The sequence below is a fragment of the Paramormyrops kingsleyae genome, unplaced genomic scaffold (genome assembly GCF_048594095.1).
Source record: "Paramormyrops kingsleyae isolate MSU_618 unplaced genomic scaffold, PKINGS_0.4 ups121, whole genome shotgun sequence".
Lineage (NCBI taxonomy): Eukaryota > Metazoa > Chordata > Actinopteri > Osteoglossiformes > Mormyridae > Paramormyrops > Paramormyrops kingsleyae.
In genome coordinates, this window is record NW_027326059.1 from 36,782 (window position 1) to 60,574 (window position 23,793).

General features: G+C 39.8%; 2 protein-coding genes across 3 annotated transcripts; both read left to right on the top strand.

The window, feature by feature from the left end:
• Nucleotides 1–48: 48 nt before the first annotated feature.
• Nucleotides 49–11,940, top strand: LOC140587006 (sodium-dependent lysophosphatidylcholine symporter 1-like). Its single transcript, XM_072708542.1, has 10 exons — nt 49–402; nt 1,012–1,175; nt 1,791–1,881; nt 3,025–3,146; nt 3,475–3,558; nt 6,526–6,609; nt 6,785–6,897; nt 9,801–9,944; nt 10,801–10,977; nt 11,330–11,940. Exons 1-10 carry the CDS (start codon nt 213–215, stop codon nt 11,400–11,402), a joined length of 1,242 nt encoding a protein of 413 aa, XP_072564643.1. The 5' UTR covers nt 49–212; the 3' UTR covers nt 11,403–11,940.
• Nucleotides 11,941–12,603: 663 nt separating this feature from the next.
• On the top strand, nt 12,604–18,112 carry LOC111839604 (peptidyl-prolyl cis-trans isomerase FKBP1A-like). Of its 2 annotated transcripts, none has more exons than XM_023803664.2 (5): nt 12,604–12,964; nt 13,102–13,149; nt 14,697–14,809; nt 15,117–15,277; nt 17,626–18,112. In XM_023803664.2, the coding sequence occupies exons 1-4, from the start codon at nt 12,928–12,930 to the stop codon at nt 15,243–15,245; spliced, it is 327 nt and encodes a 108-aa protein (XP_023659432.1). In that variant the 5' UTR covers nt 12,604–12,927; the 3' UTR covers nt 15,246–15,277; nt 17,626–18,112. The 2 variants fall into 2 exon arrangements, with proteins under 2 accessions (XP_023659432.1, XP_023659431.1); XM_023803663.2 differs by lacking the exon at nt 17,626–18,112 and adding an exon at nt 15,948–16,728 and having other exon boundaries at nt 12,623–12,964.
• The last annotated feature ends 5,681 nt before the right edge of the window (nt 18,113–23,793 follow it).

Sequence of the window (23,793 nt, forward strand, 5' to 3'; positions counted from 1 at the left end):
ACCAAATTTTGTATGGCTTCCAACAATGCAAATCGGAGTGAGAGAGGTCTTTGAATTAGTTTGTACAAAAGGTTAAAAATGTCCAATTTATAAAGAATAAAAGAAATTAAGTATGGAAGGCTGAAGTCGTAAGCACAATCATGGTCACAGCTAGGCTACCGTAATTTTCACTTAGTGATCATTTCGCTTAATCAAGGAGTGGTTGTATTCCAATGGTTACCACATTGTTTTGCATCCTAATTTACAAATGGTATGTTATTATGTGTATACATTTTGTTGGTTTTACACTGTCAGTCTATTGTGTTTTACTCTTATCTTCACAGTGTTACCATGTCCCTTACTCGTCCCTCAACATGTTCCTAGGGGGGAGCCAGAAAGACCGAGACTCAGCCACGGGATACAGTATAATGCTTTTGCTTTCTTTTCATTTCACTGTTACTTTTTGGGACGCCTCCATAAAATAAGAGCATTAATCCACATCTGTGCAATGTGAGAATTACGATAGAGGCTGACAGATGTTTGACTGGCCTGATTTAATGTTTATTCTTTGGATAGCCTATACCTTACTCCACCCCTGAGACTAAGGTTAGTTTTGAATTTTTGCATACGTTCCTTTAATTGTGTTCTACCTTTATGGAGCCCCTAGTTTTTCAGGACCTACTTGCCAATTTTTTGCTTAGTTCATTGTATCATCTTTGAACGTTTTATGCTAAAATGGAGTAATGCAAACATAAAGCTGTAATTATGCGCTGTTTGCCTTGTTATCAGGAGACAGTCCTATGTTTGCCGGGCCCCGTCCTCAGAGTCTCTTCCCATTCGCATTACCTTATCATGGGAAGGTGGGCCAGCTCCTGTTCACGAAGTGAGAGGAACAGAGCCATCAGTTGTGAATGATCCTGCATTAGCCTGCATTTCTGCAATATACCTGAAAGTCTGTTTTTATTGAATTCACATTATATTTATTGACTGTTACTTTCCTTTTCGAAAAGAGTATTTTCTTTTACCCAACAGGAATGGGTGTGGAAGTGTTGTCCGCGTTAGCTGGAGCAGGCATTCAGGGTCAAATTGTGGGGGTTTATCACGCCAAGAAGGCTCACGCTTGCAGCCAGCTGAACCACAGCGAACCTTCACAGCACAACATATCTTCAGGCATCAGTGATACTCTGCAGGAAACAGTGAGGGGCCACCATCTTGGTCTGAGTGAAGGTTTCCAACAAATCCACACAAAGAATCAAAGCGACGCATAAATGTTATCTGATATCAGACCTAATGATTTTCTGTTTTGTTTGGCTAAATGTTGTAACAAACAAATGACAGATACTAACACAAATGGCTTAACACTAATTGTAAATAATACATGCCATCTTTCTCTTTATAAAAAAATATACTAATGGAGTTGGTCGTTCAGTTATGACTGTATTAAGATGTTAAATTGGTTGGTGCAATATTGAATTTGCTGTAAAGATCATTAGTGATTTTAATGGCTAATTTGCTGGGGCTGGGACGGGGACGGGGACGGGGGGGGCTTTGTAGTTGTTGCTTCACAGGATGTTGGAACTCCCAGAAAGGGATTGATAATTGATGATTTTTATATGATAAGACCCATAGTTCTCACCAGTTGTACTTTTTTCTAGTGTCAAACAGTTTCAAAATGACACTGTAGCAGCCAAGTGTAAACTATTTGCATTTATCGCAAGCATGTGGGTTGTTTTTAGATTTGAATTTTAAATTTGACTTTGAATTACATACCAATTTCCATTTTGTTTTATTCTTGCCCCTGTGACATTCAGAGGAGGGCCTATGTGATTGCTGCTGTAATCATGGGGATGCTCTACCTCCTGTGCTGCATGGTGCTATTCCTGGGTGTCAAAGAGCAGCTTGGTAAGTCTGGGGGGTGGGTGATAGGAAAAGGGTATGAGGGGCTGCTTGTGCCTTTGGGGGAAGGAGTTAAATGAGGCACGTTTGCTTACGAGGTGCAGGACAATGCTGGGTTTCCTAACAGCCAGCTCGGCCTTCACAGTGTTAGAGTGCAGACCTGTTCGAAAATTGAAATGAGTGCATCTGATTCTGCTAGTCAGTCACATTGCTTTGCTCAGATGTGCTGCTGGAGCATTAGAAATGTGGACTGATCTGGGAGGGATATTTTATCGGAAACTGTAAACAAAATCTAGTGTAGTCAAGTATGTCCCATAAATCAAGCAAAATAAAGTGCAATAAGGTAAAAATAAAAACTTTGGATGGATGTAGATTAACATGGTGAATAATTTTTATTTTGAATCAAGTCTTCTCCAGACAAATACAAAAGTGTAACAAAAAGTATGTCCAAAACTGTCATGACCTGCTCGTATGACCCTCTCATGTGCTAGAGGCTTCTTACTTGGTCCAGCTCCCCTATTCATTTTTATACCCTTTCTTAAGTTTAGTAGAAATAAATTGGAGGCTAACTAGGCGACTCGGTAGCTTGCAGCAGCTGGCGCGGTTGAACGCGTCATCCATCCTCTATTTTTTTATGCCATACGATCTACCCACACTACCTTTGCGATCGACCAGTAGATCGCAATCGATGTATTGGGCACCCCTGGTGTAAACCATGTATACGTCGGAGTGGAACATGAAAACAATACTGGAACAGGCCAGAAAAGAAAAATGCATGTATTTATGCGGTCACATCGATGCATCGGATCGTTTGCCGTTGAATCGATATATCGATACAAATCGATGTATTGTTACACCCCTAGTCAATATCCAGGTATTTTAACAGGTAGTCAATGGATATGCACATTATTTTACTCAGTATTAATAAAATCGTGTTTTTTAAAAAGTCATGTTTTTCCTTGGGCAACTTATATTACCTTATAAAGGTAAGAAAAATAACAGTTTTGTTTATTTCTATTTTTATTGCTGCTTATTTGTTTTTTCTTCAATATTTCTCTCACCTCACGCCAAGTTGTGTGACCTTCAGTTCTAGCGCAGTCGAAATTTAATACTGCAAGTCAGTATGAAATCTGAATTCTGTTGCTGCAGCTCCTCTCAGCACCCTGGGCCGACTTCGTATGCCATACTTGACCTGCTTGAAAATGGTGGTGAATCACACCCCCTACACCTGGCTTATTTTTGGGTTCCTTTTTTCGTCCCTGGCTTTTCAGGTAATTTCGTACGAAGGAATCAGGTGTGTAAATAGAGCCTCTGTTAAATCCTGATAGTTAATACAGAAGGAGGTATTAACACAGGTAGGAAATTGTAATAAGAGTCAAGTTGGTTTCCAGGTGTAGTCAGTGGATTTCGTTAATGGATGTCTTACATGTTTAAATCTCTATTTTGTCCAAAATAAACCATAAAAACACCTTACCCTGTACTATATCACAGTATGGTGATGAGTGTGACATGCTAATGATGAGTAACATAATGATCAACATGATAACAGCATCCTATAATCTTCCTCTGCCTGCTTTTAACACTGTGGCCCCTTTACAGATGGCTCAGGGGAATTTTGCTTTGTTCAATACCCATGTTGCTGGTCTGGGGGCCTATTTCCAGCACCTTGTCCTCATCCTGCTGGTAAGTACTCTCCAACCACAGTGGTGTTATCTGAGATAGCTTTTAGCCAAAACTGCATTGTGGTCACCCTTCATGTGTACTGTGCTTTAGGCCTGCTGCTGGAGCATTGCTTTTACTTGTAGGACCAGTATTCTGCTTTATGTTGCATGGTGGTGATGGCTTAATGGAAGGCTCTTCAAATAATCAAAGTTAATGGATAATTTAAAAGCGATTGAAAATGACTCAACTCCTATCTCTCAGTTTGACTTCCCAGAAGTTATTGTACTATGACAGTTATAAAAAGCTTATTTCTGTGAATTTGCTTAGCATATCCACCGACACCTAATGGCACGTCATTGAGGGAGGTGGTATAATACAGAGCTTGTTGTGTGTAGGACATGATATGAAAATTGAGTGGCCTTACCGTCACTCATTCCTGGTACAGTACTTCACGGAAGGTGCAATGTAAGGCAAAAATTGTCAGACACTTATAACACTGGCCTATGGTCTTTTTGTATAGCTTTCTCTCCTTAGAAAATACATTACTGCAAATTTATCTAAAATAATTGAGAGTATTCATTGTTTTAGGTTAGCTAAACAACAACAGGTACTAAAACTCTTCAGCCTTGAGTAACAAGAGAGAGAAATATATTAATTGCTTAGCAAAAATGATTCGGTGACGTTACCTTGAAATATGAAGCTAATATGTATTTTGGCAGGTGTTGGACTGGAGGAATCCCATTAATGTGAAGCATAGGTACAGGAGAGTGGTTTTATATAAAACGAATCATATAATGTTGTCTTGGCCCCCACAGAACAACAAAAAATATGTCCAGAAAATCAATGGTTATTGGTCTCAAAGAACCCTCTACTAGAACTCTGCATGAAGGAATTAGACCTGGAGATAAACAGACTTTTTGTGTGCGTGTGCATGAGCTCCAGCTGGAGGCTGGAAGCCCACACGGGTACCCCCAGTATCGGTAGGCCTGGGCTAATTTCCCCTCCGAAGATATACCAGTCTAGACAACATCAAAACATACAGTCACACTCACACTTACATGCACACTTACATCCACTTTACATGGGCAAAGTAATTGAAGAAGGCCTACAGGAAGAGACTGGAATAGAGACCTGACAGGGTATGTGAACTCATATGATTTCCCTCATCTCATGTGCCAGTAAACTTGTGTTAAAGATCGTCCAGTGCAGATTACCACCCTACATAGGAAGTGAATTGTCCAGTGCAGATTACCGCCCTACATACAGTAGGAAGTGAATTCTCCCGTGCACATTACCACCCTACATAGAAAGTGAATTGTCCAGTGCAGATTACAGCCCAACATAGGAAGTGAATTGCCTGATGTATGATTCAGGAAAAGCTGAGGAACGAGTGTGTCAGTACCTGATGGATAATCAAAAAACAAAGGAATAGTGGGAAGATGTCAAAATTTTATTAGTTGCAACAAATCCTATAACTCTTTTAGTTTAAGGAATGTTCATAGGGAAATGGGTGTACAAGGGCATCTTACTGTCTTTATTAAGAATTTCTACACTGGACAAGAAGCTACAGTTGGAATGGAATATTAAGAAACTGATTGGTTTCAGATCAGTGAAAGAGATATAGAAGCATGCATGCTATTGCTATGCTCCATTTAAATTTGTATACAGAACATATAAGGAAAGAAGGGAAAGAAAATTGTGTATCACAGAAGAGAAAGAGGATCTGAAGATACTCAAAATAAAAGTTACAAGATGAAACTACAGCAAGATACAGCAGGAAGAAAACAAAGGTCATGACCCATGGGATCAGCAGCTAATAGTACTAATATTCCCAGAATTTGTTGTGTAAGACCTGTTGGTACATCCTTATTGTGAAAGTGGATTGAGTGGCAGGGAATGGTTTGTTTCAGATATTCATACACTGTATGGGCAACTGTATGCGAATACCAGCTTTTGAAACGTCTTATTCCAAAATCAACGGTATTAATATGAAGTTGGTCAACCCTTTGTTGTTGTAATAGCCTTTCCATTAGATTTGCCATTCAGGTTAGGGTGACCAGACAATCCATGTCAGGGAGGACACTTTGAGCTACTTCGGGTTTTACAAACTACTTTCTAATTGAAAGGCTCCTGTGCTCGGCTAAATAGTTTAGGTCTTCTTGTGCTTTGACTGGTTTGTTTCCTTGACTGAAAGACTCATCCAGCTGTTTCACATTAGCATTAGTGACACATGCATGATTATAGGAGACTGACCAATCAGCACACAGCAAGAGCTGAGTGCTCAAGTGAAATCCAGGTCCGCTTAATTGAAATGGTAATTTACAATTCCTGTCCTAGCTCAGAGTGTCCTCCCTGACATGGATTATCTGGTCACCCTAATTCAGGTTGAGTATTAATATTGGCCTATCAGGTCCCTTTCTGGGAGGTTTTGTGGCTGCCACTTTGCAACTGAACTTGCTCCCAGATATTACGACTTCATAATCACTTAACTTACGGTTGAGCAGAACTAGCAGGACAGAAATGTGGTAAACTGACTTGCTGGAAAAATGGCGTCTTAGGATGGTGCCAAGTGGAAATTCCTCTTCTGTACAACCACCCATTCTGCTCTTTATATTTCTTGGAGGCATTGCGTGTTAGTGTGCTTAATAATAAATATTACACCTCTGTCAACAATAGGTGTAGCTTAATTAGGCAATTCCTCCAACGAATACGAATGTCCACATACATGCAGTCTGTGTATCAACAACATGTATTTCACGCTAGGCCAAATAGGCTGTATAATCAAATACAAGGACGTGGGGCTTGTGCCAAAACATCTATTAATATCACAATAACTGTGACTGATCCATTTTTTGAAAGGAACAAAAAAAAGTCCTTTCCAGAAACATGCAATTTTTTTTTTTAAATTTTTAAAAAAATGTGTATATTTAGGTTCAGATAGTTGTACTGTTTGATTGTAGCCCGTTTCCACTGTTCTTTTGTATGCAGAGTGCCTCTACACTGTCTATTCCAGTATGGCAGATGCTTCTTCTGAGACTTGGCAAGAAGACCACTATCTTTATTGGGCTGTCGGTCAGTTAGTCTTTTCTATAGCATGAGATCTTTATAGAGTTATTCTATTACACTCAAAAATTTTAAGATATTTAAGATACTTAATTCAATAAAGCATGATTAAACTTATTTCCATGCTGGAACTTCAGATATTCTCAGCCACCATTCCAAGCTTAAGCCTTGATATATTCTGTAGATATACATCCCAACTCTGATCATCATTGCCTCTGTGAAGACCCACCTCCCAACCTACATCCTCATGTCCACCCTAGCTGGATCCAGTCTTGCAGCATTATACTTGCTTCCCTGGTGAGTTCTTCCTCTTCAGCATTCACTGTCACTGAGACACTCCTCCTGTCTGGGCTACATGAAAATGACCTGGGAATTTCCCCACATCTGATATTTACATTCACAGTCACTTATTCAGATTATGGTTTACCCATTTATGTTGCTAGCAGTTTGCATTCCTTGCCTAAAAACATAATTGAAGTTTCCTTATTACATTTTTGGATTTTGATTCTTTTTATTCTTAAGTTTATTTTGCTTTATTCTCTAAAGTATGTTAAAAATTCTAGTAGTGTGTTTCAAGGTTGGGTTATGGATTCATCAATCCATTTTCTGTACCCCCATGTCCAATTCAGGGTCACGGGGCTTCCAGAGTCTATGGGTAAACCCAGGAAGGGTGCCAACCCATTGTAGAGTACACTCACATACCATTCTCATCTAAGGGCAATTTGGTAACTCCAATTTAACATACCATCACAACACGGGGAGAACATGCAAACTCCACCTTAGTCCCAGAGGTGTGAGGCAACAGTGCTAAACACTGCGTCCCCAAACCACCCCTGTTATGGATTGAAATAACACAAATACTTGAAGTAATTAAGCGGGAAGAATTGGTTGGATTGAAAGGAGTCAGATATGCTTTTAAAATTTTAGAAACATTGGGCCTCATTCACCAAACGTTCTTATGAACAAATTTGTTCTTAAACCCCACGTATGCACTTTTTAACGAAGATTCTGACATTCACCAATGTTTTCTTATATGAATTTGTTCTTAGCTAAGAACAGAATCTAAGCACACTCAAGACCATTCGTACGCACATTTGAGTAATGATAGTTTGTTCAAAATAATCGGTTATAGCAGTTTTGTTCATTCTTCAGTTGATAAAATTATAGTATTTGAATAATTTATAAAAGTAAAATATAAAAAATAATTTTAAAGTGTAAAAATTATTTTCATGGTAGTAACGGCAATCATGCGGATTTTAAATAGGCCTGTTTCTGCGCATTGGCCTTGCTATCAAAATAGCATTTCTGTTACTTCTTGAAGAGCTTGACAATCGTGCTCTGAGAAGGGAACGCATGTTATTTAGATTTATTTGGTACACAGCATTCACAGAGAAGGTGATATCTTTCCATGTGTCAGCTTTCTTGGGGGCTTTATATCCATTGGTTAGGCTACTAAATAACGTGTGTCTATTTGCATTTACCTCCTGTACAGTAAAATCCAGTTATAACGGACTTCAAGTGACCTGGCAAAACAGTCCATTATATCCAAGGTCCGTTATATCCATAGTTGCTGTATGCCCAGAACACAAATAAAGGACATCATTTACTCATGCCACACCCCAGCAGACATACTTATGATATAGACTATTATATTGTACATGTAGTAATCCAACTTTACCTGATCAGATGCGTGACTATTAATAATCCCGACTCCGTATCTGCGCTGGATATCACCGGCACGCCACGCGCCTTGTCGGCGGAGCTGCATGTCCGTTATAGCCGAACAAAACTACAGCTAAAAGCGGCGCTGGGGACTAAATTGTTTGTCCGTTATAAGCGAAATTCCGTTAAATGCGAGTCCGCTATATCCGATACTTTTTCTGCATGTTCTTAAATACGCACGGCCGGGACCAGCGGACCTCGTCCGTTATAGATGAGATTCCGTTATAAGCGAGTCTACTATATTGGGATTTTACTGTATTAATACTTCTACTTCAGCATTACTGAAGTTTTTTTTTCCCTCTTATTGCCAAGCGGCTCACAACCTGCGTGCCTCTTCGCCATTCCTTGCACACGCTGCCTACAGTCTCATGCCCTTTTATGGGAAATTGCAGGGCGTTTCCCTATTTAATTAGGGCAAATTGGTACGCGCTTTCAGTTACGAAGACGTGGGATTCACCATTCTTAAGAACAAAGGTGTGAACAATTCTGCTACTTAAGAACACGTCATGAATCCGACGTAGGTTGTTCTTAACAAATTTCGCAGGAACAAATTTAAGAGAATTCTTAAGAAAATATTGGTGAATGAGGCCCATTGTTACTTGGTTCATTTAGTTTTAATAAATAGTTAAAAATATCGTAATTTAGTACTTTGCAAATTTGTTTTATTTCATGGTTATCAGGCTTCTGATGTTAGAGCCATTTACCAAATAATTTACCAGATTTGTTCATAAATATTCACCTTCTGTTTTGAGAGCAATGTCATAAACAGAGAAAAAAGTGTTGGTGGACATAGTGGTGTGAAAGTTGTTTGAGTCATGTTCAAAAGAAATTACATATTAATAAACATTAAGAAGTACTTTCCTTATTGCAGAAAAAAAGAGGTTGAAAAATAAATATATTTTTAAAAATGGTAGTGTCATAACCATTGCAGGCGTAGAGGAAACTACACCAGTTCCCGTAACATCTAAAAACCAATAAAATGGGGAAGTTTGTGCATTTTATATTTAGTCATTTACAAACAAGTAATGTGTGGAAATCTAGATGTTACTTAAAGAGGAACTCGAAACAATGCAGCTTCAACTTGCGCATTTTCAAGACTATGGGAAGTTTTAAGCCATATACAGTTTTACACATCTTACAACAACCCTGCAGTACAGCCTATTCCTTTTAGTTGTTGAATCTGGGTTATGGAGGCCCCTAAAATCTGGGTGCTCTGGTTCTGTCTAAGCTCCATGCATTAGTGGATCATTTATGTGGTAGTTATGGACAACTGGGAAACCTGCAGGGCTGCTGTTATTAAGGGCCAGGTCTTATGCTTAGGCATTTATGTAACAGATGTCTGACTCACCATGATGATGTAATGGACGTGTGCTGCTTTTTTTTAAAGCACTGACTCATTTCAACTTAAGGATTGAAGACCCAGCCTCCAGGCATCTAATTCAAGAACCCTTCTGATTTAGAGTGTCTCTGCCTTTCAGGTCAATGCTACCAGATGTGGTTGATGACTTCAAAGTGAAGCACCCAACCTGCAAGGACCTGGAGGCCATGTTCTATTCCTGCTTTGTGTTCGGCAATAAGTTTGGAGGGGGCATGTCAGTTGGGATTTCCACCCTGGCTTTATAGTGAGTTGAAATTTTTCTTTTCATTTACATCAGTCACATTTCCTCAGCTGTTTTGAGTATGACCGAAAAGAACACTGAGGCTTCAAGGCACAAGGCCATCAATGTTAATTCAGCATAATAATTGCTCCAATTTAGCTTCGAGTAGAACTTGGAAAAACCTCAAGGCATCTCAGATCAGCATCTTAGGTTACAGTTGTTCTACACAGTAATCCCACCTTTTGTGTTATTATTATTAGGGTGGTATTCTACAGTGTAGTGCAACAAATTAGTTGTACACTGTTTACTATACTTTATATAACATGGTATTCACTATGCAGCCAAAGTACTCACAGTCAATGTACTTTTACATTATAGTAAAAATCCATCTTAAGTTTTGCATCATTTCACATGCCATCTACAGTCACCAACACAATTGGTGAATTTATAGTACAACAGTTAATTATTGGGAGTGCAGAAATAAACTGAAATTCACAAATTACTGAAGAACTTAAGAAATATCCATCCCATATGGCTGAAAAGCCCTGTAGGTATTGGTGTGTAAATGTTTCATTCACAATACAACACAAGACATAAGGTGGTAAGCAATCGAGGCTTTGTTCAATTTGTATAAAACAACTGATGAAAACAGACAACATGAAGCCCAGCTGTGGTTCACTGAAGTTTATGATATGAGAAATTAAGACATCGGGAAATGAAGAAGATTATTAGTAAAGCCAAGCTACTAATAAGATACTATAATGATTAGTAAAGCCAAGCTACTAATAAGATACTATAATGATGAACCAAATGGAACTGCTCTGCTGCACTTCTGTGCGCATGTTTTTTTAACACGACTACTGCTTTGCTGTTTGCAAAGTTTTGTTGGGTACGAGCCGGGTGCCTGCAAGCACAACGACAGGGTGATCACCACATTGCGGGTGCTTTTTGCTCCGGTGCCCATTGTGCTTTTGCTGGTTGGGATGCTGCTCTTTTACTTCTACCCCATCAATGAGGAGAGGCGCCAGCAGATTCAGAGGGAGCTGGAAGAAGCAGTGTGAGTCCACTTTTACTAAGACTTAACCTGCAAATACTGAACAGAAGCATATTATTTAGTTACAGCAACCATCACCTGTATAGTAGGAGCATGGATGAATGAACTGAATCAACTTACCTGTTCAAATATTTTACAACATCAAAGATCAGTGTTACACATTCTTAAGTATGAAGTTGTTTTGCAAGATAGAAAGGACGAGAGTAGTATTTTCTAATATCTTTGTAGGGTCATGGATTTTAAAAGATTTATTGTATGAACTGGTCTGGATCTGACTGGGAGGTATGATCTGTGTGTTTTACCATACCAATCTGTACCGATGTTCTATGCTTTTGTGCACCATCTTCCCCAACAGAAAGGTGAATGCAAACTTGGATCAAATCAGCATTGAGGCCACCCCAGACCCATCCAAATCAAGTCCCAACTAGAAGCCTTTCTGCTTTGTTTTATGAAAAGCAGACCTCTGTAAGCCTCTGTCTTTGAAAAGCCAAATGGATGAAACGTACCTTAGACAAAATATGTATGTCTCTCTGTATGTATTACATAGTACAGTAAATATCTGTTTGTTTAATATAACATGATAAATGATTTTGTATGGTATTTCCCATATACAGTCGTGGAAAAAATTAAGATACCACAGCACAATTTTTTGTTTCACTCATTTCTTAATTTATGGGTGTCCGTCTGTGAATAATATATATTTTTCTGCAAACTGCTGTCTGGTTCTACCCTGTTTCTCATTAACGAATGGCTTCTTCCTTGCTCTATGGGACCTCAGTCCTGCTCCTAGGAGCCTGATACAAACTATCCTAGCAGTGCACCTCACATCTTCACTTGATGTCATCCTTTGATTTATGAGAAACTGTCAGATAAGTCAACGATCATCTCTGGCATTAGAATGTCGCTTCCGCCTTTTACCTGGCTGGTTTCTGGTCGTTCCCAGTTTCTCCTGCTTCACCTTATTTTTCTGTCTTAGAAATTTTGAACCTGAAAGCATCCTGCTGTTTAGCGTAGCCTTCTGCCAGCAGAACCACAATTGAACCAGATTTGTTTAAAAATTGGTCTCCTAATTATTTCCACAACTGTATGTATTATGACCTGGGACACACGGTTACTAAGTGATTAGCATTATTGCCTCACACCTCAAAGACTGGAGTTGAATCCTGTGTGTACACGGATCCTTTGCGTATTCTGGGTTCCTCCAATGTCACGCAGTTAGGTCAGTTGGTTGTTGATAGTGTATGATAGCCCATGTGTGCTTTGTCCTTTGCTGCCTGAGCTCCCTTTGACCCTGTGATGTAAGACAAATGGGTGGATGCTGTTACATGTAACTTTTTTTGCAAAGAAAACAATGAACAGGTGTTTAATACAGACCTGAACCTTTTAAAGTGCATAGACACGCTAATGATGCCATTTTGAGTAACATTTTTTTATGTAACTTCAGCAATAAAATTAAAATTTAAATAGTGTTATTGGTTTCTTATTGTGAACTTAGCAATAAATAAATGACGCAGTATCAGAATACAATACAGCATATGGAATCTGTACTTGCCTAACGGTAACATTGCTATGCAGTTAAAAAAAAAAAAAAAAGGAGGATAGTGCCATCTAATGGCTACGGACGTTTTGTGCAGCCTGTTAACTTCAGATAAAAGGAAGACTAAACAGAATTTCTCTTCTATATAACACATCTTCCTTTTTCTAATATCGACAACTGCTTTTAGATCTATGGTTATGTTAGTACTCGTTGGACACCACATGTCCCAGGATTTTTACATCGGTTGAAAATCGTAATACTTTTCCGATGAACCTTCGCTACGCCGCAAGCAGCGGGGTCGCGGAAGGAGTCGCGGCCGATCACGTGGGAGACTCTGCAAAGAGCTGGAAGCAGCTGCATTTCAGTGCTACGTTGCAGGAAGCGTGTGCTGACGGAAGGCTAGATCCGCAAACGATATGGGTGTCGAGATCGAGACAATAACCCCCGGCGACGGTAAAGTGATTTTACGTCTCCCCTTTATGTTTTTCAAGCTTAGACGAATATTGAAATTTTATGTTTGCATTTTAGAGCGCCTGTTATTAACAGGTTTTCTTGTCCGGTCTTGGCGTTGATTGCGCATTTTTTTTCAGGACGGACTTTTCCAAAAAAGGGGCAGACGTGCGTGGTGCATTATGTCGGTAAGTTTAGTTTATGATTTTAATGCTTGCAGTATTGCTTCAAATCAAGTTAATCGGGGCCTTACTGAGATATATTTCTAAAGGTTTCGCACCTGTGTTTTGATAACATCGATGGAAAACCTTGTATCTTTTAGAGGGACGATGCGCGGTGGTTTTCTAGGTTTGCATCCGTGTATGAAAACACATTCTGACAGATCTGCTATTAAAACTTAACATTAGGAGCTCTACAGCATTATATAGCAATACTCCCTTTTGAATGACCATTCTGTTAACCTATACTATATTGTGTTAAGAAACACAATATACAAGGGAAATATTTCAGATGAAGGCTGCGCAGCTATCTGACTACTCTTAGTACTGAGTTGGTTTTCTAACTGGTTAGTAGGAATCAATTAATGTTTGGACGTGGGTCACATAGAGCTCAACCCTTGCATTTGTTCTGAGCCACATGGCTACTCCGACGCTATAGCGGTAATGAAGAATAATTGAAACTGGACGGATACCTGTCACTGGCCAAATGGAACATCATATTATCCTGTTTGAGTTTCATTTAGTTTAATATACTGCATTCCGCGTGTTTAGTTGCTAAATAACCTAGTGGAAATTTTATTCTGGACAGCCATCTCAAAGTTGGCAGCATCGATGTAATTTTTAAATATCAAGCGCTGGCTTCTATGCATAGAATTAGTTCCAACTTTTTGTGCTTGGACGTCTATCCATCCATCCGTCCGTCCTTCCATCCATTCATTTTCTATATTTGCTTAATTAATGCTGTTGGCACTTTTAAAATACCAAATTATGAAAACGACAGCGTTTCCCTTGGGTACGCGTTCTTGAACTGCAGACTGCTACATGTGCATTACCATTTTTACGGCTAACCTCGGTACGGAGCAAGACACACAGACCTGTCATGTATTACAATGCGAGAAGCTTTTTTTTTTAACTTAAAATGTAATTGATTTCTAACGTATGATTTTTTTATTGCGCTATTTTTTGTATGCAGCAGTGCATCTTAGACATTGAATGGTAGTCGAATAAAAACTGTTTACGCCACGAGATATATGTAATATATGATTAAGACGTCCCGTGGCTCTGTTGTGTAATGTAGGCATGATAATCAGATGTACAACATAAGATCACATTTAAAGTGCAATCAGATAGCCCCCATGACAAGATGACAATGCATTGACTGCTTTTTTTCCCAATAGTTTTTATTACAAGATGGAGGAGTTTTCTTGCATCTGAGGTTGCTGTCGGTCATGTTTTTCATATTTTGCATCGAGAATCAGTTATCACAATGGCTAAAATGTCTTAATTTCATTGAGTCTTTGGCCAGCTGGGCTCCTATGAATAAAGACACAGGTAAAATCTGACATTTTGTGTGACTTTGACCTGTTTGACACTGTACTGTTTGTGAGCACGCTTACATTGCCCCAGTTTGGAAACACAGTTAGCAGGAGCATGATTTGCTTTGACAATATCTTACAACAGCAGAGGATTTTGGAGAAAAATTACAGATTTAAAATCTTTCCATTTCCATATCACAGGTTCTCTTACTGATGGACGCAAGTTTGACTCATCCCGGGATAGAGACAAACCCTTCAAGTTCATGATCGGGAAGCATGAAGTTATCCGTGGTTGGGAAGAGGGAGTAGGGCAGGTACAGTTATTTTAGGAAACACACAAGCTCTGGGGTGAAACAGATTTTTGAACAAACCTTTGGTGTTGAAAACAAAAACTTCCTGCATCTGCTTTGAACAGTCCTAGTTCATCAGTTGCCAGTGGTTAGTATTAATATCCAACACTGTATGCATTGTGGCTGTGAGGCTGAGTTGCAGTCATCTTTTGCTAGCAATACTTCTTGCTTTGAGTTTTAACTGACACGATACACGACAGCAGGATTTTGGTGGTCCTAATGTGATTTTGGATGCATAAACTCTAACTTCCCCTCCACTTTGTCCTTGCAGATGAGTGTAGGCCAGAGGGCTAAACTGACTTGCTCCCCTGACTATGCCTATGGACATAAGGGCCACCCAGGAATCATTCCGCCCAATGCCACTCTCATCTTTGATGTGGAGCTGCTTGGCCTCGAGTGATCCTACCCCACAGCAGTGCTTCTTTGTTTTTGGTAAGTATTGCTCTATAAATGCTGGATGTCTTATTGCTTGTGCCAAATATGATTGTAACATGGTCATACAAGCAGGATTTCAGGTTCATGCTGAAGAATTAAAACTACTTCTGCATTCTCTTTAGGAATTATATAAGAAGCACATTCAGAAAAGTATTTGCACTGCCAGTGGTTGGTGGACTATATGTTAAAATTTCCAAAAAGCTCATTGGTGATGGGCTGTGCGCCTCTAGAGCACTGTGTGTGGAATTCTATTCTCTCCCTGTTCACATGGGTCTTATAAGGGTACCTTGCACACAAGCAGTCTGCTTAGATAAAATGGACACTGTACATTTGTCTGACTAAATTCTCAGCTAGGGAACACAAGCCATTTCTAAATTTAAGTGAATCAATATCAGATTATTTTTACTGTCACTGCAAGTAACAGCCCATTTTTGTTCATTATGAGGCTGTAACAGTAGCATAAGACAGCAATTGTCTGTGGGCAGAGGTCCAGGTAATGTTCTCAGTCCATATTTTAACCTCAGGCATTATTAGTGAAAATTTGAAGCTGGCAGTGGACCAGCCTTTAAAGCAGATTCCACCTCCACCGTAAATGTGTGTCACCGATGTGAGTAATGTGAGTTCTCTGTAAATGTATTTCGGATGTGTCTCTCTCTCTTTCTGGCAGGTTGCCTCCTGTCTTGGGAACATGAGAGATAGGAGTTTGTGCTCTTGATTCTGTTACAGACTTCAGTCTATAGCTCCATTCTGGTCACATTTACTCACATAAAGTATGTATTTGCAAACAAATTTTGTTTTCCAAACATTCTTAATTTTTACGTATTTTGTGCCATAACTTCATTCACCTCAAAATTCTTGATCTTGAATTTAAAGTTCTTTTCTTCTTGCTTTGTTTTGTGAAATTAAGTTTTGTGTGATTAGGTGTATACCAGTTACAGTGATAAAAGGAAAAAGTAGATTGTAAACGCTTCTAGTGAAATTTTAAAACAATGAAAAGCACCGTTATTTTGCTTGTAGGAAAATGAGAGATTAGTTGTGTTTTTGAAAACAGAAATATGATCTGTGATTATTATTTTCATACACTTATGATATGAGGAACAAATTTGGGTCGAGGATATTGATATCTTGTCCTCCCCCCATTATTTTAAATAAACATGCCATTTTCTCAAATGCCAATGTTTATCTCTGAAATACTTATGTAATGAAAAATCTGTGTCACTAGAGGCACATCATCGTGTGCTTTCGGAGTTGCTGTGCGATGAGGCTGATGAATGTTTTATATTGTGTTTGAAAGAACCTCAAGTCAGTCATGAGATGCTGGTCATCGCTGCTCCCTGTTCTTCTGGTCTGGCATGAATGGCGTGTTATTGAGCTGTATATGTGTGTGCTAAATTAAACTGACGATAGAAATCAAAATATGTGGTTGTAATAAAGTGCTTTCTACCATATTTGGAGTAAAATGTTTTCAGTGTTTTTGTATATGGGCACATTTTTCATTTTAGGACATGAATACAATTGTTTAATTTCTGATAGCTGAGGTGGAAATATAAGATAAATATGAAATCAAATACATCTTCCAAATGCTTAGTATGGTCTGGCTTATCTGGAGCTTACGCCAAGCAACATAGCTATACCCTGGATCTCCTGTCATACCCAAACAGCAAATTGATAGACATCTAATTACAAAATACATAAAACAGATCATTCAATTTTATGCTTAACATATTCTGGGAGTGTGGCAAGATTTTGAATGGGTTAAGTAAAATTTGACCAGTTAAATCAAGGGTACCCAGAAAAATACAAACAATATAACAATACTGAAAGAACTATTCAAACAACACTGTCATTAGTGATCAATGGTAAATTTCACTCTGAATCATCTGAATCCTACCTCCACTGTCTGCATATGTAATTTGCACGTTCTCCTGTGTTTCATTGGTTTTTGCTCATGCTCTAATAGGATCAGCTAATTTGTACTGCCTGTATGCCTAGGTGCCCTGAAATGCACTGACATGCTGTCCAGGGTTTACCTGTGCGGTCCAAGATAAGCACTAGTTAGTATTTTGCCAGTAAAGGACACTTTGTTGTCTTACTTTGCATATTTCACCATGGATTCGTTACTGTATACATACTGTACATTAGTAGTATATATGTAAAACGACATTACTTTTAGTTTAATACAATCCAGCCGTCCATCTTCCATCCGCTTACCCTGGACCACCTGTATCGCTCTGAAATACTTCCTGTTCCTTATACAAACACGCACAAACCAAGGTGGCTCTTTAAAAGCGATAAGATCTTGTTATGCAAATTATGCAGTGTGTTACCTTTTTTCTTTTTTTTAGCTTCAGCCATATTATAAACGAAACCAGCGATGGAAACTTGTGATCCACCCCTTTGCCATACATGTCTGCTGCCTACAAGACACTTACCTCCACCACCGGCAACTACCCTCCAACCTGCCTGCCCTTGGCTCAACACGATGCCTCGCCATCCTTCCCTGCGGCTGTGCCTCTATTAATCCTGCCATCGTGCATCAAGCACCACGTGCCTGCACCGGTCGGCCGCTGCATTGAGACATATATTTCAACCCCTGTATTAGCTTAGTCATTTCATCTTGTTTGTTTGACTTATCTGCCGGCCCCTGGAGGATGGGCTCCCCCTTTGGGTCTGGTTCCTCCCAAGGTTTCTTCCTCTTAGGGAGTTTTTCCTTGCCACCGTTGCCTTTGGCTTACTCAATGGGGGGTCCTTACGAGGCAGAAATGTAAAGCGCATTGAGACAATGTAATGTTGTGATAATGCGCTATATAAATAAAATTGAATTGAATTGAATTGAATGTGACACTACCAACGTCATGAAACAGCATGACAATGAGATTCTACACTGCATGCATAATAAAGTGTAAACAAATAAACACGAACATACACTGACCTAAAGGATTATTAGGAACACCATACTAATACGGTGTTTGACCCCCTTTCGCCTTCAGAACTGCCTTAATTCTACATGGCATTGATTCAACAAGGTGCTGAAAGCATTCTTTAGAAATGTTGGCCCATATTGATAGGATAGCATCTTGCAGTTGATGGAGATTTGTGGGATGCACATCCAGGGCACGAAGCTCCCATTCCACCACATCCCAAGGATGCTCTATTGGGTTGAGATCTGGTGACTGTGGGGGCCATTTTAGTACAGTGAACTCATTGTCATGTTCAAGAAACCAATTTGAAATGATTCGAGCTTTGTGACATGGTGCATTATCCTGCTGGAAGTAGCCATCAGAGGATGGGTACATGGTGGTCATAAAGGGATGGACATGGTCAGAAACAATGCTCAGGTAGGCCGTGGCATTTAAACGATGCCCAATTGGCACTAAGGGACCTAAAGTGTGCCAAGAAAACATCCCCCACACCATTACACCACCACCACCAGCCTGCACAGTGGTAACAAGGCATGATGGATCCATGTTCTCATTCTGTTTACGCCAAATTCTGACTCTACCATTTGAATGTCTCAACAGAAATCGAGACTCATGAGACCAGGCAACATTTTTCCAGTCTTCAACTGTCCAATTTTGGTGAGCTCGTGCAAATTGTAGCCTCTTTTTCCTATTTGTAGTGGAGATGAGTGGTACCCGGTGGGGTCTTCTGCTGTTGTAGCCCATCCGCCTCAAGGTTGTGCGTGTTGTGGCTTCACAAATGCTTTGCTGCATACCTCGGTTGTAACGAGTGGTTATTTCAGTCAAAGTTGCTCTTCTATCAGCTTGAATCAGTCGGCCCATTCTCCTCTGACCTCTAGCATCAACAAGGCATTTTCGCCCACAGGACTGCCGCATACTGGATGTTTTTCCCTTTGCACACCATTCTTTGTAAACCCTAGAAATGGTTGTGCGTGAAAATCCCAGTAACTGAGCAGATTGTGAAATACTCAGACCGGCCCGTCTGGCACCAACAACCATGCCACGCTCAAAATTGCTTAAATCACCTTTCTTTCCCATTCTGACATTCAGTTTGGAGTTCAGGAGATTGTCTTGACCAGGACCACACCCCTAAATGCATTGAAGCAACTGCCATGTGATTGGTTGATTAGATAATTGCATTAATGAGAAATTGAACAGGTGTTCCTAATAATCCTTTAGGTGAGTATATATTATTCGTCAGTGGTATACTAACACGAATACAATGTTGTTATGCATTGGTTGGCTACTGTGACGCTATAGCAATAATGAAGAATAATTTAATTGAGACTTGACGGATACCTGTCACTGTCATTTAGGATCATCATATTACCCTTGAGTTTTCGTTTATAGTTGCTAATTAATGTAAATGTTATTCTGGACAGGCATCTCAAATTTGCCAGCATTGCTGTCAATTTTAAATATTAAGCGGTGGCTTCTATGCATAGAATTAGTTCCAACTCTTTGCTTTTTGTGCTTGAACATTCTTCCATCCATCCAGCCATGCGTCCATCCATCCGTCCGTCCGTCCTTCCATCCGTTCATTTTCTATACTTGCGTGTTGGCCTGTTGGCACTGTTAAAATACCAAATTATGAAAATGACCTCGTTTCCCTTGGGTACGCGTTCCTGAACTGCAGACTGGTATAATATTCCCATTACGATTTTTACAACCTCCGTACGGGGCAGGACACATAGTCAGACCTGTCATGTATTACAAAGCGAGTAGCTTTTTTGTAATTTAAAATGTAATTGATTTCTAACGTACAATTTTTTATTGCCCTTTTTTTTGTATGTGGCTGTAGTGTATCTTAGAGAAAGCGAATGGTAGTCGAATAAAAAGTGTGTTTCCATTTTCAGCATGAGAGCTTCGTAATGTATGATCAAGACGTCCCGTGACTTCAGGTGCACGTCACAAGATCGGGTTTAAAGTGCAATCGGATATTTCCCATGACAAGATGACAATTGCTTACTTTTCCAATAGTTTTTATGGCAAGTTGGCGGCGTTTTTCTGTCATGTATTTTACATCTGACGTTGCTGTCAGTCATGTTTTTCACATTTTGCATCGATATGTCAGATAAACACAGTTATCATAATGGCAAAATGTCATAGTTTCATCGTGTCTGTGGCCAGCTGGACTCCTATGAATAAAGACGCAGGTAAAATCTGCCATTGTTTTGTGTGACTTTGACCTGTTTGACACTGTACTGTTTGTGAGCACGCCTACACAGCAAGTTTACCAGTGTTAAATTAACACTGCATGGTGTTTATATTATTCTCACCAATCAATGTTACATTTAACACTTTACAGAGTGCAATGAGTGTTGTTGTATAGTGTTAAATTTTATTAGCTCTTATAGTGTTCATTTGACACCATAGAGTGTTAAATCACTGTAACTCCACCTCTTCTCAGATTCCAAGCCTATATAGGTGGCACACAGGTGCATAACAGTGGCCCCTATCTGGCTCATTTTAATGTGCACACAAGAACTCATATGAGCCACCCCAATTTACCAACCATCATGAGAAAGACTGACCAAAAAGGACCTCTCAGCCTTTTCTCATTATATACTAAAGTCTTCTTGGCTCAGTGCTGATTGTTCTTGAAGATCAGAGAACTGTGTGTTAATAAGTTAAACAAAGCCTTGCTTTTCATGGTTTTTACTTGCATATGATTTTTCTGTTAGCTATAAATGAGAAAAAAGCTGTAATTATACACTCACCTAAAGGATTATTAGGAACACCATACTAATACGGTGTTTGACCCCCTTTCACCTTCAGAACTGCCTTAATTCTACGTGGCATTGATTCAACAAGGTGCTGAAAGCATTCTTTAGAAATGTTGGCCCATATTGATAGGATAGCATCTTGCAGTTGATGGAGATTTGTGGGATGCACATCCAGGGCACGAAGCTCCCGTTCCACCACATCCCAAAGATGCTCTATTGGGTTGAGATCTGGTGACTGTGGGGGCCATTGTAGTACAGTGAACTCATTGTCATGTTCAAGAAACCAATTTGAAATGATTCGAGCTTTGTGACATGGTGCATTATCCTGCTGGAAGTAGCCATCAGAGGATGGGTACATGGTGGTCATAAAGGGATGGACATGGTCAGAAACAATGCTCAGGTAGGCCGTGGCATTTAAACGATGCCCAATTGGCACTAAGGGGCCTAAAGTGTGCCAAGAAAACATCCCCCACACCATTACACCACCACCCCCAGCCTGCACAGTGGTAACAAGGCATGATGGATCCATGTTCTCATTCTGTTTACGCCAAATTCTGACTTACCATTTGAATGTGTCAACAGAAATCGAGACTCATGAGACCAGGCAACATTTTTCCAATCTTCAACTGTCCAATTTTGGTGAGCTCGTGCAAATTGTAGCCTCTTTTTCCTATTTGTAGTGGAGATGAGTGGTACCCGGTGGGGTCTTCTGCTGTTGTAGCCCATCCGCCTCAAGGTTGTGCGTGTTGTGGCTTCACAAATGCTTTGCTGCATACCTCGGTTGTAACAAGTGGTTATTTCAGTCAAAGTTGGTCTTCTATCAGCTTGAATCAGTCGGCCCATTCTCCTCTGACCTCTAGCATCAACAAGGCATTTTCACCCACAGGACTGCCGCATACTGGATGTTTTTCCCTTTGCACACCATTCTTTGTAAACCCTAGAAATGGTTGTGCGTGAAAATCCCAGTAACTGAGCAGATTGTGAAATACTCAGACTGGCCCGTCTGGCACCAACAACCATGCCATGCTCAAAATTGCTTAAATCACCTTTCTTTCCCATTTTGACATTCAGTTTGGAGCTCAGGAGATTGTCTTGACCAGGACCACACCCCTAAATGCACTGAAGCAACTGTCATGTGATTGGTTGATTAGATAATTGCATTAATGAGAAATTGAACAGGTGTTCCTAATAATCCTTTAGGTGAGTGTATATATATATTAATGGTGGGTGTGGTGTATTAGTTGATGTAAGCCCATTTTGGTTACCCATTCTGACCTTCGTTGATGGATTTTATATGTGGAAACATGTTACAAGAGTTGTGACAGCCTTTGCTATGCAGCTCCTCCCTGAAAACCAATGCTACTGGATGTTTATTTGCATACCATGATATGGTGCAGCCTTTGATTTTACAGCTTTCTGTTTTTTTTTATCCACCATGATGGTGTTGAATAAGGCAAGTGTAAGAAACCATAGTAAAATAAGCCACAGGATTGGATTTTGTTGCGGTCTGCTTTTGTAGGCTACTGAGTGATTGGTGCCTTCTGTGATGGCTCCCTAGAGCTGGAGAGAGACGCCATGATAAGACAAATGTTAAGGGATGACAAATCAGAGCTTAACTCTCTTCCATGAAAAATGTCAGCATTGTATATATTTGCCACATGGAACAGAACCAATGTAAATTTCCTTGGGATTACATAACTATCATAGCTACAATACAACTCAGACCACCTGGCATACATCAACTCAAGCATAGGAAAAGGCCTGGATTCATAGTGTGAAAATGTGGTAGAGACTAATATCCATGGCATATCATCCTAGAACACGGTGTGTTCTAAAATCTAAGCCCAATAACAATCTGAATATTAAATGAGCAAAATAATTTGATTTGTTTATCTGTCCCAAGTTGTGGTCTAAAAGCAATACGGCCACCACCCATTAAATCTGCTTTAGGGAAAATGCACTCCTGTAGCCACTAGGGGAGCTCTCACCTTCTCTGAGCCCTGATAAATAATTATGTTATGCAGTCTAACAAGCTTTATTATCTGTGTCAATAAGCACTGCTTTTGCACTAACACTCCTGCTGAGAGGCTAGTTTGATTACCAGTCTTGGCCTTAGGAACACATGACAATTTGTATAGTACTGTTTCACAGTGGGTTCTCACTGGTTTTCCCCAAGACTTGTACCATACATTTAATTCATTTTCATACCACAGGCGAGTGCAAGGGGGCTCAATTGGTTTTCTCTTATACTGGTGCAAGGAAACTATTTTATTCATGCTCAAAAAAGAAACTAATAATGAAAAATTTAAATATTCCTTCTCTAACTCAATCCGGGATAATCTCGGGATAGAGACAAACCCTTCAAGTTCAAGAAAGGTACACATGAAGTTATCTGTGGTTGGGAAGAGGGAGTATGGCAGGTACAGTTATTTTAGGAAACACACAAGCTTTGGGCTGGGAGCTGGAATAGAAATGGAGATTTTTGAACAAAAATTCCCTGCATCTGCTTTGAACAGTCCTAGTTCATCAGTTGCCAGTGGTTAGTATTAATATCCAACACTATGCATTGTGGCTGTGAGGCTGAGTTGCAGTCATCTTTTGCTAGCTACGCTTCTTGCTTTGAGTTTTAACTGACACGATACACGACAGCAGGATTTTGGTGGTCCTAATGTGATTTTGGATGCATAAACTATAACTTCCCCTCCACTTTGTCCTTGCAGATGAGTGTAGGCCAGAGGGCTAAACTGACTTGCTCCCCTGACTATATGCCTGTGGAAATAAGCGCCACCCAGGAATCATTCCGCCCAATGCCACTCTCATCTGTGTA